A 17,643-nucleotide genomic window follows, 5' to 3' on the forward strand; every position below is an offset into this window, starting at 1 on the left:
CTAGCACTAAATTTCTCTTTAAGCCAGTGATTTCTGAATTTTAATGTGCATTGGAATGACTTGGAAAGCTTGTTAAAGGCAGAGACACACTAGCTCCATCCCTAGAGAACCTCCAGTTGTAACAGGTTCCCAAGGTGATTGTGATATAGGTGGTCCAGAAACCACTCTAGGATTTTCCTTATATTACTTAAATACAGTTAAAATAGTCGGGTCCTAGGCGCTTCGGGAACCGCGGCTTAGGTGCAGACATGGTCAAGTCCAAGAACCACGCCACATACAACCAGTCCCGAAAATGGCACAGAAATGGTATCAAGAAACCCCGATCACAAAGATACGAATCTCTTAAGGGGGTGGACCCCAAGTTCCTGAGGAACATGCACTTTGCCAAGAAGCACAACAAGAAGGGCCTAAAGAAGATGCAGGCCAACAATGCCAAGGCCATGAGTGCATGTGCTGAGGCCATCAAGGCCCTCGTAAAGCCCAAGGAGGTTAAGCCCAAGATCCCAAAGGGTGTCAGCCGCAAGCTTGATTGACTTGCCTACATTGCCCACTCCAAGCTTGGGAAGCGTGCTCGTGCACGCATTGCCAAGGGGTTCAGGCTCTGTCGGCCAAAGGTCAAGGCCAAGGCTAAGGATCAAACCAAGGCCCAGGCTGCAGCTCCAGCTTCAGTTCCAGCTCAGGCTCCCAAAGGTGCCCAGGCCCCTACAAAGGCTTCAGAGTAGATTGTCTGCCAACGTGAGGACAGAAGGACTGGTGCGACCCCCTGGGGCTGCCATCTGCATGGGGCTGGGGTCTTCCTGTGCTATTTGTACAAATAAACCTGAGGCAAGAAAAAAAAAATAAAAAAAAATAAATAAATACAGTTAAAATAATCTGGATTCTCACTCCCTTCTCATTCCTAGCCTCAGATATTATTCTCTGGGTATGTGGTATCACCTACTAGGAAGATAAAACCTGTTTCCATTCAGATCTTATGTCTTTTGGAAAAGAGTTCTAATATTTTACATGGTAAATATGGGTCAGAATTTGTGTGCTCTTCATTCATTATGCATCTGCTGAGTAGCTCTTCTGTGCAGAACCCTGTTCTAGGTGTTTTCAAACATACCTGTCTTTCCGTTGGCCACCAGAGCAGTAATAGAAACGTGCATTTACAATATCACTGGAAACAGGAACCTCTAATTTATTGTCCTACAAAAGTTGTTTTACAAGTCCTTCATCTCCCAAGAGGTATGCCGGTAATAAAGCAAGTGAAATCAGCATTTTTTATGCCTGGCATAAATTGTTACTTGTTTTGGGTGAGTAGCCATTTACCAGGCTATTTTACAATTTGCAGCATCTTGTTCACTGGGTCTTAAACTGCCTTACACAAATCCATTCATTAAACCACTAAATGCTCTTACAAGATCAGTGTAAGTGGCACTTAGTTTGTCAGATGGGCAAACTAATCTTTAAATGAGTTAACTATTGTAAGGTTTGGGAGAGTTGTTACACCTCTTGCTTTTTATTCTGAGAATACACAACTTCTTTTACTCACACTACCAGTCCCTCACATCCTAGTGGCTAATCCTTCACTGTTTTATTTCCATCATTTCTATTTAAAAATCAAAATCTCTGAGGTTGTTTATAACATTCAGATGCCTATAAAAAGGATGATCAAATTTTTAAAAGACAGATCCAAAACCAATTAGGAGAAGTAAGGTAGACATCTCTGGCATCCAGGGAGGTAACCGACTGCAATTAAACATTACATTTATGTTGAAGTTTTTGAGAAGCCAAGACAAAGCAGTAAATACATCAGTTGACATAGTTTTCATTATTCAACAAAGGAAGGATGGACATTTGACAGAACTATTTTTTTTCTGTTCTTTAGTGTTAGAATAAATTAACATATTAAGCAGTGTGTGACTATTGTTTATAGAAGTTATAGAAATGTTCTTTAAATATAAATATTCTATACCAATCCTATAAAAACCATGGACATAATATTTAATTGTAACTCAGTAAAAGCATTACTACACAGAATAATGATTGTATTAAACAAACCATTTATGGAACATCTATGTGTATCTGGTACTTCATGTATAGTCTCTGAGTCTTCTAAATGGCCTTGTGAAGGTGGTTTTAGCAAACACATTTTACAGATAAAGAAACTGAGATTCAAATACATTAGGTATCAGGTTCAGGGCCATACAGATGAAGTGGTAGATTACAGATTATTACTTGTCCTAATGACTCCAAGTTCAGTGCCCTTCACTACAGTTTGCTATAGAAATAAATAACCTAGAGCAGTTGTTCTCAACTCGGGGGTGATTTGGTAATGTTTCTTTGGAGACACTTTTGTTTTTTTCCCTTAAGTGGGGGTCACTACTGACATCTAGTAGATAAAGGGCAGGGATGCTGCTAAACACCTTACAATGCATAGGCATCCACAACAAAGGATTATGCAACCCCAAATGTCAATAGTGCAAAGGTTGGAAAGCCCTGTTTCAAGGGCTGGTTAATTACATTGCCCTCATACTAGACCTGTCACCATCATATGTTTCAAGCAAGTTTCAACAACTGCTAAATTCAGAGTTGATTACTTTGGCTTAAAGTGACAGTTTTTTGTTGTGAATTAAGGAAATTTTCAGACACCAGAAAATATACAGGTTGGAAAGTTAATATTTGTTATAAAAATGGAGGACCTGAATATCATCCAGGCAGGTCATTTCCTTTCTCCAGAGGTACATGGGTGCTTGTAGGCAGGCACTCACCTCACAAAACAGAGAATAGTTTCTAAAAAACAAACTTTAAATTTATTTAAACTGTGCGATTATAATAGTATTTACAGAAAACTCTGTAATATGTGCCATAAAGCTAGACATGGTGAAACACTTAAATCATGTGTTTCCAATTGGCCATCCTGACCATAAAAGAACTATAGGATAATTTGTTTTTCTAAAAGAACTGCATCCTGGTGGGTCCATAAGGATGTTAGCTGTGTAACATAAATTGAAGGAGCTGAGTGAGCTGGCCTATTGAGTGATTTTAAATTTAGTGCAGTTGATACTCAGTTATTCTTTCTGAAAATAATTAGCTAACAGGTCAGTGCTTCACTCTCTCCTACTCTTCATTTTCTTATAATTATGGCTTTCCAGTTACTGCCCTCCAGATCTTTCCTTTTTATATTCAGGTCAGCAAGCATTCTACATCTCAGTTGGTCATATGTTAAAAATTTGCTGTGATTCTTCTTGACCAAGTGTGAAGAGTGACAATGTTTCCATTGTGTCCATGGCATAGCTTTTCATTATATGTACTGAATCTTCTTACCAGTCTCAGAGAGCCAGGCCTGTGAATGTCCAAGGTTGAGCAGATCAAGTGAGTTTGCAGTGTCATCTCCACAGGGATCTTTTCTCAGTGGCATAGTAGGTCTGCTAGGGTTTGTTTTAATTCACAAACATGCCACTCTTCCTTGTTGAGGCAACAACACATTTTCTTGAGTGTGCCTTTGCTGCTTCCTCACTGACTAGGAAATGGATTCACCATCCACTAGATATTTCAGATACATAATTTATGGATCATGGTGTAGCACAGCTGTGGATTCTGTCAGGACATACAAAGTATTAGAAATGCCAGGTGGGTGCCCTATAGCTGTACGTTATGTTTTATTCTCTATTTCCTGAGAAATGGTGTGGAGTTCTTGGATTGCATGCTTAGTGCATTGTATGGTAGATTGATTTAATAAATGCAAGAGTCATGTTACCCACCAACTCTTGAGCTGAAAGTTTTCATGTTCTTAGTATGACTATACTCACAATTGTATTAGTGCTTACTCTCTGGTTCTCATTTTTATCTTACCTTCTATATTAGTTAGGGTTCTACAGAGAAACAGAACCAATAGGCATATCTAAATCTATATATATATGTAGAAAGAGTTTTATTGTAAGATAGGGGCTCATGTGATTATAGGGTCCGAGGAGTCTCATAATCTGCCATCTGTAAGGTGGAGAACCAGGGAAGATGGAGGTGTAGTTTGAAGACCTGAGAACCTGAGAGCCAATAGTGTAGCTTCAAGTCTAGGTCTGAAGTCTTGAGAACCAGGAGCACTGAGGGTGGGAGATGATTAATGTCCCAGCTCAAGCAGTAAGGCAGAGAGCAAACTCAACTTCTTTCTCAATTTTTGTTTAATTCAGCCCTTCAATAGATTGGATGACACCCACCCACACTGGGGAGAGTTATCTGCTTTACTGAGCCTACCAATTCAAATGCTAATTTCTCCTGGAAATGCCTTCATAGACACACCCAGAAATAATGTTTAACCAGCTATCTGGGCATTCCATGGTGCAGTTAAGTTGACTCACAAAATTAAACAAAACACCTTCCACACACCAAGGCTCTCCTCTTCTCAGCTACTGACTCTCTTCTTTTTCTTTGAATATGTTAATCTATCTTTCTCAGATAAAACTGACCTGGGTTCTCTGATCCTGATAATACTTCCTATTTTAACTGCACTGCTTCAGTTTCTGCTACCTTTGCTTTTTAAAGTTGCTTAGTAGACATCTTTTAAGAGTCAATATGCATAGTGGGTAAATTTCTAGGCCAGGCTCAGGAGCTAGACTACCTGTTTTTGGTCTTAGATCAGCTATATTTTTTACCAGCTGTGTGACATTGGGCGAGTTATCTCACTTCTATGTACCTCTGTTTTTTCACCTGTAAATGAGAATATTAGTAAAACCTTTCTCTTATAGAATTGTGATGATTTAAACAGTTAATGTCAGACACTTAAAACAGCACCTCATGAATAGTTATCCCTCACCAAACATTAGCTATTATTATTTTACTTTGATTTTATAAGAAGAGAATAAAGCCTTCTGAAATGATGACATTCTTTAGAGGCAGTTTTAGATTTGTAGCTTCTTCCACCTTGTCTGTAGTGATGTACTGAAGATAAGTGAACGAATATATTAGCCATATCAGCATCCAATAGTGGGAACCTCTCTGCAATGTTAAGTTTCATTATCTTTAAATGCAAATTTCTCTTCCCCTTATTCCTACCCTATTGGGCAATCTAGCCACTGTTTGCGTCATTACAGAGCTGACATCATCCTGGCTCAGAAAGATATTTAAAGTCAGATCTGTCACGGTCGTAAATTATCATTCTTTCTTCAACCCAGCAGCTCCACCTTCAAGGACTTAGAGGGCAATAGCCTGAAGGATAGCGGACATGAGGAGAGCGACCAAACTGACAGTGAGCACGATGTCCAGCGGAGCCTGTATTGTGATACTGCTGTCAATGATGTGCTGAACACCAGCGTGACCTCCATGGGATCTCAGATGCCTGACCATGGTAAGGACTGGTTGGATGTAAGTTGAAACAATCGACTCCCAAAGAACCGAATGTTTGTAGGCACACTATACTACTTTGCTTAATGAGTGTATTATCAAGATATCTACAGAGTTCATACCTCAGCATCATCTACAGGTTTTTGAGATGTCCTGACACCTAGCCAGACTCTTCTTTGCCCTCCCTAAGTGGATCCCCTAGGTCTGTATAATGTTCAGGCATTTTAGAAGCTGACTACATGTACATATTGCATACATTTTCTTCAATAAAATTGCACTGAGCTTATAGGAGATGAACAGATGCCTTCTCTCCGGGAATAAATGCCTCTTTTTGCTTTAGTACAAGAATTTAGTTGATCAATTGAATTGCATAGAACACAGCACTAATGAAACCAAAGGGGTGGATTTTATTTCCCTATCAGACTGGTTAGCTTTACCCAGAGCGAGACTGTTCTCTGACTGTGTACTATTTACTGAGGATAGAAAGTCCCAAAGAAGTTCCCATTTTGTCTATGGGACTGCTATGCCAAAGCCCTCCCTCTAGCTACTACACAAAACTATGCCATTAGTCATAGGGGAGACCAGGGTAAGAGAATGTGGCTGAGTGAATGTAAGGCACTTCAAAGCACATGTCAGGAGTGGCATCCTCATGTATGAAGAAGAGTCTATTTTTGTGAACTCAGCTACACATGTTTTACCAAGGGGCACTATTTAAAACTTTGTTAGGCAGAAACCAGGGTATAAAAGCATTAGCAGAGTTCAACTAAGGCAGAATGTTTAGATGGACTTGGGCACAAATGTCATTTTCAATATTTTACTGATGCAAACATGCTATGCAAACAGCTTGTCTTTTTCAATTAAGAAATATGAATTCAACTTGGTGTTTAGGCTCAGTGAAGCTTCAGAATGCTTGGCTATGTCTTGAGAAAAGCTAGACTCAAGCTCAGCTGGAAGCCCTACTGCTAAAAGACTTAAAGATGAGAAAACAAAATATGGTGATTATGTGCTGGTCTTCAGCTGTTTCATTTCACTGTAAACATCATTAAATGCTTTTGTTTTGGTTTTGGAAATAAATCCAAAGGAAAAATGCGCCATCCACAAAACAAAATGTTTTTCCTGGAAAAAAATTAGTCACTGTAGATTCTGTTAAATTATCTAATCCATCCCCTCCCCAGCAGACTCAAGTGTCAAAGTCTATTATATATAGAGGTCACTATGAATTGTGCACTGTTGCCTTCCCTAATTGGTGAGTGGTGACATCTGCAGAGATAATACACTTTCTGGGAAACCTTACTAGGACTAAAGATGAAAAAAATTAAACATTTATATAACTGAAACAGAGGCAATTTAATACTCAGAGGATTAGCAATATGTCACAGGATGCAAACTGATATATATCATTTACTAGTCTTGTGTTTCAAAGAAACGCTTTTTCATTTATACCAAGAAAGGGTTTTAGTTAGATGCTCTCTAGAATGAAATGACTCCAGGAAAGGAAATAGTCATAATTGAGTCTCACTTTATGCCTGGCTAGCACAACATCTGTTTTAATTTTTTGTCACATTTCTCTAGGAAATCGGTATCAGGGGGCTGGAGCTAGTTTTTCTGGGAGAGTGTTTATTACACTGTGTAGATTGGATAATAAGAAGAGTATTCTTTTTTTGTGAATGCATACCTAAATTTTATTTCTGCTTAGCCATTTAGGTTGAAGGTAGAGTCCACCAGTCTCCATATAGGTAGTGACCATATATCCCAATTTGCCTTGTATACCTCACTTTACATCTGTGTCCTTTAGAATATTCTAAAGGAAATGTGTGGTAATATCCCAAGATTCTCCTACATATAAGATGATGATTTTATACACACACACATGCATACACACACATACTTACTTTTTGCTATTCCATTTTTTGGCAACCATTTCACATTTTCTTTCTTACGATTTGATTTGCATGTGTATATCTTCATTTTTTTCTATTATTCTGGCAGTGGTTAAATCTTGACCCAACCTTTGAGTGAGTTCTTTTCAACTTGTGTGGTTGCCTAAAGTTTAGGTACAAAAAGAATTTGGATCTTGTTTGCACCTCAGTCTCTCCCTTTTGATATCCTACTACTTCTGAAGCTTTCTGTAATAATACTTGTGTGTCCCAAATGAACTCCAGGCTTGCCACATAGATTCCATCACCAGTTCACTTGGACTGATGACTGCAACCTCAAAAAAGAGCAATAACTTCAACAATTAACATTTCATAGCATTTTACTATCTCAAGCCTGCATTTGCATAATAAGTATATCACATTGCAGTCACTGGGTGATCTACCATGCGTGCCTGGTGCCTGATATTATAACCATTTTAGTTAGATTTGTCCCGGGGGTAGCATGGTATTGTTGATTCAAAGGACTACCAATTTAGAAAGGTGAGAAGGGAAAATAGAATTTGCAGTGGACTGAGACCTGTACTGAAAATCTCAAGTATTTCTTGAGGAGAAAAAAACTAGTCCCAAATCCCCTTGCTTCATTGGCACTGTGATAGGAATCTTAAACCCAAGTGTCCTGAAATCCTTGGAATTCCAGAGCAACTGTTCTTGAGGTTTGTGTAGGTGTCACCAGAGCAGAGTGAAGAATGTAGTAAATTTGTCAGGCTACCTCTGATCCTGATATTTCTTTTAGTTCTGCCAGAACTACTCCAAAGTTGGGCCAAATGTACCCAAAAGAGCGTACCTTACACCTTTGTTTTGGGGAGTTTGTCCCACCTTGTATTTCATGTCTGTAGCTCTCTCTGTGGCTTTTCTAATTTGGATATTAGTATTGCATCTTCCTTGCACATATGTGGACACATGATTGATGGGGAATCTCAAAATTTTCAAAATAAAGATAATTTTGTACATCAGTTAATTTTTCCGTTGAGCAGGAATGAGTTGTTCAATGAGCTGATATTGTGTTGCCTGTGTTTGAGGTAAAGGTACCAACTGTATTTACTCCTCTTTCTGAGAGACACCTGGGCCCTGTGCTTTTCCATACTGCCAAACGTTCCTATGGGATTTGTCCTTATGACTTTAATGTAGCAGAAGAATGATTGGTATGAATAACAGGGGTGGTTTGTGACTCTGAGCAAGAGCCCAAATTCATTAATTTTCAGTAACCCTTCTCTGAGAACATTTCTAGAGGTGGGAAACCAGAATCACTATATTTAATGAAGGAAGGAAAATATTATATTCAACAGAGGAAAGAGAATGTCTAGAAGACTTCCTTTTTTTTTTTTTGAGACAGAGTGTCACTCTGTCACCCAGGCTGGAGTGCAGTGGTGCGATCTCTGCTCACTGCAACTTCCGCTTCCTGGGTTCAAGTGATTCTCCTGGCTCAATTTCCCAGGTAGCTGGGACTACAGATGCACAGTACCATGCCTGGCTAATTTTTGTATTTTTAGTAGAGACAGGATTTCACCATGTTGGCCAGCTTGTCTTGAACTCCTGACCTCAAGTGATCCACCCGCCTCGGCCTTCCAAAGTGCTGGGATTATAGGCGTGAGCCACCATGCCTGGCCTAGAAGACTTTTGAACTCAAAGGGCAAAAGTCAGGTATTTAGTCACTAGGAAGTTTGGATTATGTGTTTCTTTTTCAAGTTTAAAAAATGTCTAAATTTATTTTTTATTTTATTTATAAATGACACATCATAAGTTTATTTTATTTTATTTTATTTTTTTTATTGCATTTTAGGTTTTGGGGTACATGTGAAGAACATGCAAGATTGTTGCATAGGTGCATACGTGGCAGTGTGATTTGCTGCCTTCCTCCCCTTCACCTATATCTGGCATTTCTCCCCATGCTATCTCTCCCCAACTCCCCACCCCCCACTGTTCCTCCCCTATTTCCCCCCAACAGACCCCAGTGTATAGTGCTCCCCTCCCTGTGTCCATGTGTTCTCATTGTTCAACACCCACCTATGAGTGACACATCATAATTTTACATGTTTGTGGGGTACAGTGTGATGCTTCAATACATGTATATGTTATATAATATAATTAAATTGGGGTGATTAGTATATCCAGCCACCTCAAACATTTATCATTTCTTTGTGGTAATAGCTTTTAAGATCCTCTTTTTTAGCTATCTTGACATATATAATACATTGTTATAAGCTATAGTCACTCTACTGTGTATAGTCACCAGAGAGACTGTATTTTGATTGTTCAACCAAACACATTTCATGAGCTCGGTGAGCGTGGAAATGAGAGGGAATGACAGGAATCTATGCTTTCTGGATTACGATCAATCTTTGTATTTCTCTTGACATGCCTAAGACCAGGCCAGTTGGTTGATGAACTGGCTAAGCTAAATTTTCTGGTTGCCAGTTGACTGAATTACAAATTCATTTGTCATCCAGTGCCCATGAATTAATACGTCTCAATTTGTCCTTAGTATTCAGCTCTTGTTGTTATGTCTTCCCAGAAAAGAAGGTGATAGAGAATTCTTTATCCTGTGCTTTCTACTGGCATATTGTAGAATGACGTTTTTTGGAACGCTGTCTCTTAATAGCTCTGAATGCCTTGAGACCAAGTAACTGTTGTCATATGGCAGGTTTTACCACTTGATTTGGTTCTTGAGGCAATTTGGTGCTGAGCTTGGGAGTCACACTCAAATTTTTTAACTGATGCCTTCCCTCTCTGAGGGAATTATTTGGATTGAGGGAGTCTGAGTTACTTGGTAAAATTACCACCCTCTGGTGGGGATAAGAAGTTTGCCTTTATGCAGTTCCTGCGGAGAGTCTCTAAAAAGAGTGATTGACAAGTAGAGTGGTCAGAGGTGCCATAGTCTCATGGGTTTGTTGCATGATTAGAGGTATCATTGGGCTTGAATTTCTCCTTATCCGGGTTATCACTGAGCTGAGTAGTGGGGGCCAGAGTCTGGCTCCTCCTTGCTTCTTTGCATAACCATTTTTGATGATGCAGATATCTCATTATTCTTACTTAAATATGTAATCCTGATATGAAATTGGGGTTTATAGGGATCATGCCCTAGAAGTATACACTAGTCTCAAGCTCAGCTATTTTGTTTCGAATTACATTCAGTCTCTCTTTCCTTATGATTTTAATTATTGATTATAAATTCATCAGCTGAAAAGAGGACTGTAATCGCTCTAATATGCACCCAATTTGGAGTTCACTACAACACTGAATTGGTTTTCCTCTATGCTAATTGATACCAAATGGAAGCAATATACAGAAATTTTTTGTAAGATTTATCTGCTTTTTATACCCAAATGCACCCAAATGCAATATAATGATTGCTTTATTTCTGGAAGTGTAGGTTCTGCTGTCTTATTAGACCTGTTTGTTTACTAATTTCATCACCTGAATAGCATTTAACATGTTTGCTGTGTATAACATGGATTTGAGGAACTTGATCTGTGTCTAATGCAACTGCTGTTACAAATTTGCCATGAAAATGTTCTATAGGCTGCATACTATGCTTAGTCTAGTGTCAACCACAGGTGTATTAAGATGTTTACACTTTCAACACTACCAGCAATGTGTAATTTTGTTTCCCCTAGACTTTTAAAGAAATTATGATTCCGTGACTGAACATCCCTTCTTTTATCTTCTTATCTATCCCCTGACTCACCTCTCACCTCACTGAATTTTGAAAAACTCATTTCAATTAGTCTCTTGGCAAAATAGGGAGTTCTCAATGGAGACTATTTTGTGTCATTGCAAAGCAGTGTGCTGCTGGGCTCCAGAAATGGTAGCATGGGCCAGATGTTCATAGAGTAATTGAAAATTCCATTTTATCAGAATAACATTTGCTGTCAAAAAGTTTTATCTTTACTTGAACAAAGAGGTTGATTAGATCCCCCTGGACCTGAATTAACATCTTTGAGGCTAGATACACTGTTTTGCAATTCATGTGGTTATTTCTTCCCCAGTTTTGCTCATATAGAGACTTTTAAAAATGTCTTAATCCTCTTGCAAATATACCTAGTGAAATGTTTAATTACTTGAACCCAGGAATGTGTATACAGTGTTTCTATATATGTAACTTCCAGCTGCTTTCATCCTGCCTCTGGTATACTAGGCACAAATAAGCCGTGAAGAGACAGATATATATCACTCATTACTGAGTAATATTTTTGAGTGCCCACTATGTGCCTAGCTCTGGAAATTGAATGTGTCAACTACTGCTGTTACTGACTGTAAAAGTTGTCGTCTTTTTACTTTTGTTTATCTGGGGTTTACTGAGATGACCAAGGCCAGCTTAATGATGAAATGAATAATTCTAATTTAAAAAATCATAAGAATAGATTGCGGGACCATTAAAAACCTTGCCTTATTGTGCCAATAAAGCAAGAGAAGCACCATAAAAAGACCCACACTCCAGGTCTTATTTTCAATAAGAATATCACGAAATATTCCTCCTTTGATGGTCTGATTTGGACAATATCACACTGGTAAACATTTTTTTTTTTTTAAATCCACCTGTTGTGAGGTTGAATTTACTACTCACTTTTGGTTAATGTCATTGTAGGATGCTAAGTTTAATCTCTGACATGTCCAGTTACCTTGATGGTTCAGAGGCAGTCAATGCCTTGTACCCCTTTTTTCTGATGCCCAGAAACTTTATCCTGTCTCTCAGTCTTAGCAATTTTTGGGCAGGTAGAAAGAAAGGTGACAGGTGAAGCTTTTTTTTAGTTCAAAACAATTATCTGCTGTATCGCATAATTGGATTTTTTCCAAAGCAACATTTACATTTTATAGGAAAAATAATCACTAGAACAAAAAGTTGTTCTTCACTAATGGAAACCTCCCTGTTTTTAGAATTTCTTTACTAGCATTCTTTTGACATGGGCCCTTTGGTCAAATAATTATTTGAACAATTGTTTTGGGATAGTTCACCATTGGTTTCTTCATGCAGGGCGTTAGGAATAATATCAACTGTTTGTCTGATTTTAAATAGATATGCTATTGTGTTATGTATACATATATCAGGAAAACCCCCATGCACACATATACACACACACACTAGTATATACCAGCACTTTGGTAGGCTGAGGCGGGTGGATCATTTGAGGTCAGGAGTTCAAGATCAGCCTGGCCAACATGGCCAAAATGGTGAAACCCTGTCTCTGCTAAAAATACAAACGTTAGCCACGCATGGTGGCACATGCCTGTAATCCCAGCTACTTGGGAGGCTGAGGCATAAGAATCACTTGAACCCAGGAGGCAGAGGTTGCAGTGAGCTGAGATTGTAACACTGTACTCCAGCCTGGTGACAGAGTGAGACTTTGTCTCAAAAACAAAAGCAAAAACAAAACAAAACAAAACAAAAAACTACCTGTGGTAAGGAATTAATCGCTCACCAAAAAAAATAAATAAATAAATAAATAAATGCTAAAGCTTTTCTTGATTAGTTGACATTAAGAATTTCCATATTTCCAAGCATGTTGAAAGCATTAGAGGATACAGGATATATAGAGGGAGCACACTGAACAATTAAGAATTTCATTCTCTAGTAGTTTATGGCCCAATAGCAAAAATGGTCCAGTATGGAATAGATTACATAGGATCAGTGAGGAAATTAATTAAGATTATTTGAGCTGGAAAGCAAAATACATTTAAAAGGACACTTTGGTGTAATGGGATCCCTTTGGAGGAATAGTGGAAGCCAGGCCCCAACATAGTAGGCTAGGTAAAATTATGCTCTGTTTGGGTAATTTGCTAGCTGAATGTTTTCCAGTTGCTTCATGAAAAATCAACTTCTGTAGGCCATGAGAAGTAGAGACACTGCCAATGCATTAACAGAGAGACAAATCAAATGGTTTTGTGGGTCCTTACTTCCTTTCTTCCTTCCTTCCTTCCCTCCCTCCCCTCTCCTTCTCTCCCTTTCTCTTTCTTTCTTTCTTTTCTTCTTCTTTTTTCCTCCCTTCCTCCCCTCCTCCCCTCCTCCCCTCCTCCCCTCCTCCCCTCTTCTCCTCAGCCCAGTTAATTAAATCAAGGAGTGACTGAGAGATCCAGAGTTTCCTAAAAGACTGGAAATTTCTTGAATTTGAAGAGTTGAGGAAGAAAAATCAGGAATAGTCTAAAGCAACTGCCCAGTGTCCAAAGCATAGGGACATAAAGAAGACCTGGCAAGAATGTCTCCAGATGGTGACAAGTTTGCAGACTTTTACTGGATTACTTTGAGGCCAACAAGCCAACCCTGGCGCTCTATTTATGGCCCTCCCCTCTCCTCCCTTCCCTTCTCCTCTCTCCTTTTTTTGAGATGGTTCTCACTCTGTAACCCAGGCTGGACTGCAGTGGTGCAATCACGGTTCACTGCAGCCTTGACCTCCCAGGCTCAGGCGATCCTCCCACCTCAACCTTCTGAGTACCTGGGACCATAGGTACATGCTTCACTAATTTATTTTTGGTAGAGATGGGATTTTGCCATGTTGCCCAGGCTGGTCTTGAGCACCTAGGCTCAAGCAGTCCTCCTGCTTCAGCCTCCCAAAGTGCTAAGATTACAGGCATGAGCCATGGCTCCCAGCCTAACATTATTTCTGTCCTGTCATAAGATGGTTAAGAGCCATAAACTCTATCAGGATGGGAAATGATGAGTCTAAACATGGATTTTAAATATTTATATTTTTTTCTGTTTATTTTCCTCTTAAGCTCTTTTTTATGAAATACATATGGGGAATTAATTCCATTCTTAGCCAGTTTAAGGGATTGAAATCAAGCATTTTTTTTTTTGAGACATAGTTTTGCTCCAGGCTGGAGTACAATGGTGCCATCTTGGCTCACTGCAACCTCCGCCTCCCGGGTTCAAGTGATTTTCCTGCCTCAGCCTACCAAGTAGCTGGGATTACAGACACGTGCCACCATGCCTGGCTAATTTTTGTATTTTTAGTAGAGATGGGGTTTCATCACGTTGGCCAGGCTGGTCTCAAACTCCTGACCTCAGGTGATCTGCCCACCTCGGCCTCCCAAAGTTCTAGGATTACAGGTGTGAGCCACTGAGCCTTACCCCATGGTTTTAAAAGCAATTTCAACAATACCAAAATTGTGTGTCATTTATTTATTGTGTAGGCAAAATAGTCGTGACATGGCTTTTCTCTCTTATGATAGATTGTTTTTGTCATACAGGGTCAGGACTTGCCCAAGGTATTTTTGGTCACTTGTCTTTATCAGATGGTTCAGTGCCCTGTATACTTTGTGTCAAGGAAAGCTTAATTGATACATCCACTTTGGAAATGTGGCTTTTTGACAAGAAAGTCTTTTTAATTTCTCTTTCTATAAGACTTATTTCCAGTAAAACTCCAGCCTAGAAAAATCATTGTGTTATTCAGTTCTCACACTGCTATAAAGAAATGCCCTAGACTGGGCAATTTATAAAGGAAAGAAGTTTAATTGACTCACAGGTCTGCATGGCTGGAGAGACCTCAGGAAACTTACAGTCATGGTAGAAGGGGAAGTAGGTACCTTCTTCACAAAATGGAAGGAGAGAGAGTGAATGCAGGAACGAGGAAGTGCTGTACTTTAAAACCATCAGCTCTTGTGAGAACTCACTCACCATAATCAGAACAGCATGAAGGAAACTGTCCCCACGATCCAATCATCTCCCTCCCTTAACAGGTGGGGATTACAGGTCCCTCTCTCAACACATGGGGATTACAATTTGAGATGAAATTTTGGTGGGGTCACAGAGCTAAACCATATCAATCATCAAGCACCAAATTAGAAGAGGTTTGAGCTGCCCCTTTTAGAGCCATCATAAAAGTTGCTTTTTAGGAGATGACACACAGGTTCTTCTTCTGGGGATATTTTCGAAGATCTCACATAATCTAGGCTTAGGTTTTACGTGGACTTTTAAAGCTCATGGTGGATAGACAAAATGGACTCTTTTGCAACTGGACAAAACTGAACCCCATAAACCAAACATTCTGCCATGTAGAGAGAATATAAGGCAGTTTCTCATAGTTTGCACTAAAGAGATTATCAATGAAATATCAGTCTCCTGAGTTGTTTTGGAGCAAATCCTTTGGGACTGTAAGTGTGTGCGTGCAGGTGTCAATGTGAGAAGGGTGCTGTAGGATTTTAGGTTTTGTGGTAAACACTGGACTTCACTTAAAAATGTTCCATTCAGAGATCTAATATGTGGTTGGAAGTATGTGTAGGATGGTGTGTAGAAGAGGTGATCTGAAAGGCAATGAATCCAGAAGGGGCCAAAAGAATTGATCAGAAAATGAACTCTTTGTGGCTGAAGTTACTCAAAGTTTTGTCACACTGAGGCGGCCTCATGACAAATACATTTTTCTTTTGAGAGTCTCTGGTAATCAGAAATAATAGTTGTACTTCATTATCCTTCACGACAGTTTAGACAACAAACGTGCAAGCTGTTAAATTTGAAATAATAGACAACCCTGTTTTATCATTAGTTTAGTTCTTTTTAACCTTAGGAATATTCATTTTAATGGCAAATAAGACTCTTTAGTTTCCTGCCTTGGGAAAATTTTCAATCTGGCTAAAGAACTCTAGGGTTTTAGAACTCTAGAAGCAAGTTTATCTCTCTCTGCCCCCAGTAAGCCAAGCCTTAGGGTCTTTCTAAATTATGGTCTAGTGCCCAGACTCTAAGTAATGTAAGACTGTAACTGTAATTTGCTTTCAATAAAAATTCAACTGATAATGTTGCTTCCTTTTAAAGTAGAAATATGTAAACATACACTGCTCTAATAATTTGGAAAAACTTGGTACTCTTAGTTGATTGCTGCAAGGCAGCTTCCAAGTTATGAGTTTGCAAATCCAAGTTCAATGCCAGAGATATATTTTCCAATTTCTGTGGTCACCTTTCCATCTCTAAGCTCATGTATGTTCTCCTTTTCTATCCTTAACTTGCATAATAATAGAGGTTGGACAACTTGCTTTCTTTCCTCCTCTTTGAGCCTGTATGGAGTTTCCAACCTGTGTGAATAGAATATTTCCCTTTTAATACATGGAAAAGAGGGAAAAGAGGAATGATGTATGTTTGAAGATATTTAGGCTGGTCAAACTGTTCCAAGACATCACCACCTGCTGTTTTTAATCATTAATGAGGTTGTCAGTTGCTCTAATCTGGGAGGTGAACCAAAAGAATTGTTTTGACTTTAATTTAATTTAAAAATCAGCTTATTGAAAAAAAAAATGCTTCCAGCTTATAAGAGTCAGGTTGCACACTGTTGATAAACCAAAGCAAGTCAAACGTGGATGCTGAACCATCATTCATATGCAAACATGAACTATTTTAAACTTGGGGAACTATTACTACCATCACTAGCTAGAAATTTTCTTTCTTTCTTTTTTTCTTTTTTTTTTTTGAGACAGAGTCTTGCTATGTTGCCCAGGCTGGAGTGCCATAGCCTGATCTTGCCTCACTGCAACTTCTGCCTCCTAGGTTCAAGCTATTCTCCTGCCTCAGCCTCACAAATAGCTGGGATTACAGGTGCCCACCAGCATGCCTGGCTAATTTTTTTATTTTTTATTTTTAGTAGAGACGGGGTTTCACTATGTTGGCCAGGCTGATTTTGAACTCTTGACTTCGTCTTCCACCCACCTTGGCCTCCCAAAGTGGTGGGATTACAGGTGTGAGCTACCTCGCCTGGCCAAATTTTAGCTCTTTTAATCCAAGTAGCCATTATATTCCAGAGACATGCTGTGTATAAATATCTGTTCCATTTTTTAGAAGAAAAACTGATGCACCAAAATTTTAAACACTCTATTAATGTCAGAACACATATCTATAGCAAAGTCCAGAGTGAAGCCTAAAGTGCAATTCTTTTGCTTGACTCAATGTTCATCACACTGTTTGTACATTTGAGAAGTTTAGTGACTATCTGTGAGTCCTCTATTAAATTTGAGTTTTCTTCACTGGATGGTTTTGCTTAGTGACAAAATGAGAATTCAGAAATACAGTGTCTCTGCACAAGTGGATTTTAACGACCTAGAGCCAGACCTTTGTTTGTGCCAACTGTCAATTTAGAAGGTTTCATTATGCCTCTCTGAGCTTCATCAAACACTTTCAGATTTATAATTGATGTCAACTGAAGACAAAGTCAAAGAAAACCTTCCTTTTTTGACTGTAGAAAATATTACCTTATTGTTGGGCCCTGGTTAGCTGGAGGGTAGGTGTATCAAATCACACTAGCCTTCTGCTAACGCAGCAAGTGAGCACTTGCTGAATTCAGCTGATAATCAATCTGCAGCTAATGAGTCTGCAAACAGACTGGGCGGCTGGAGCTGGCACCAGGAAACCACCATTCCAACTAACCATCTCTTATTAACATTTTGGTGTTCCCTTTGTGACGCTAATTAG

General features: G+C 39.1%; 1 protein-coding gene and 1 pseudogene across 4 annotated transcripts in view; both read left to right on the plus strand.

Annotated features, from left to right (window-relative positions):
* PCDH19 (protocadherin 19) overlaps positions 1–17,643 on the plus strand; it is a 120,736-nt gene that overhangs the window by 64,585 nt on the left and 38,508 nt on the right. For 2 of the 4 annotated variants that reach the window (XM_012464043.2, XM_012464044.2), the window contains one exon: positions 5,154–5,326. In XM_012464043.2, coding sequence (XP_012319466.1) covers positions 5,154–5,326 — 173 coding nt within the window. The remainder of the gene's footprint in view (positions 1–5,153; positions 5,327–17,643) is intronic. The other 2 variants (XM_064362625.1, XM_012464045.2) reach the window with 1 other exon arrangement.
* LOC105725107 (large ribosomal subunit protein eL29-like) lies at positions 249–722 on the plus strand (annotated as a pseudogene).

This window comes from Aotus nancymaae, unplaced genomic scaffold (genome assembly GCF_030222135.1).
Source record: "Aotus nancymaae isolate 86718 unplaced genomic scaffold, 86718_ANA_hifiasm-v0.15.2.pri h1tg000004l, whole genome shotgun sequence".
Lineage (NCBI taxonomy): Eukaryota > Metazoa > Chordata > Mammalia > Primates > Aotidae > Aotus > Aotus nancymaae.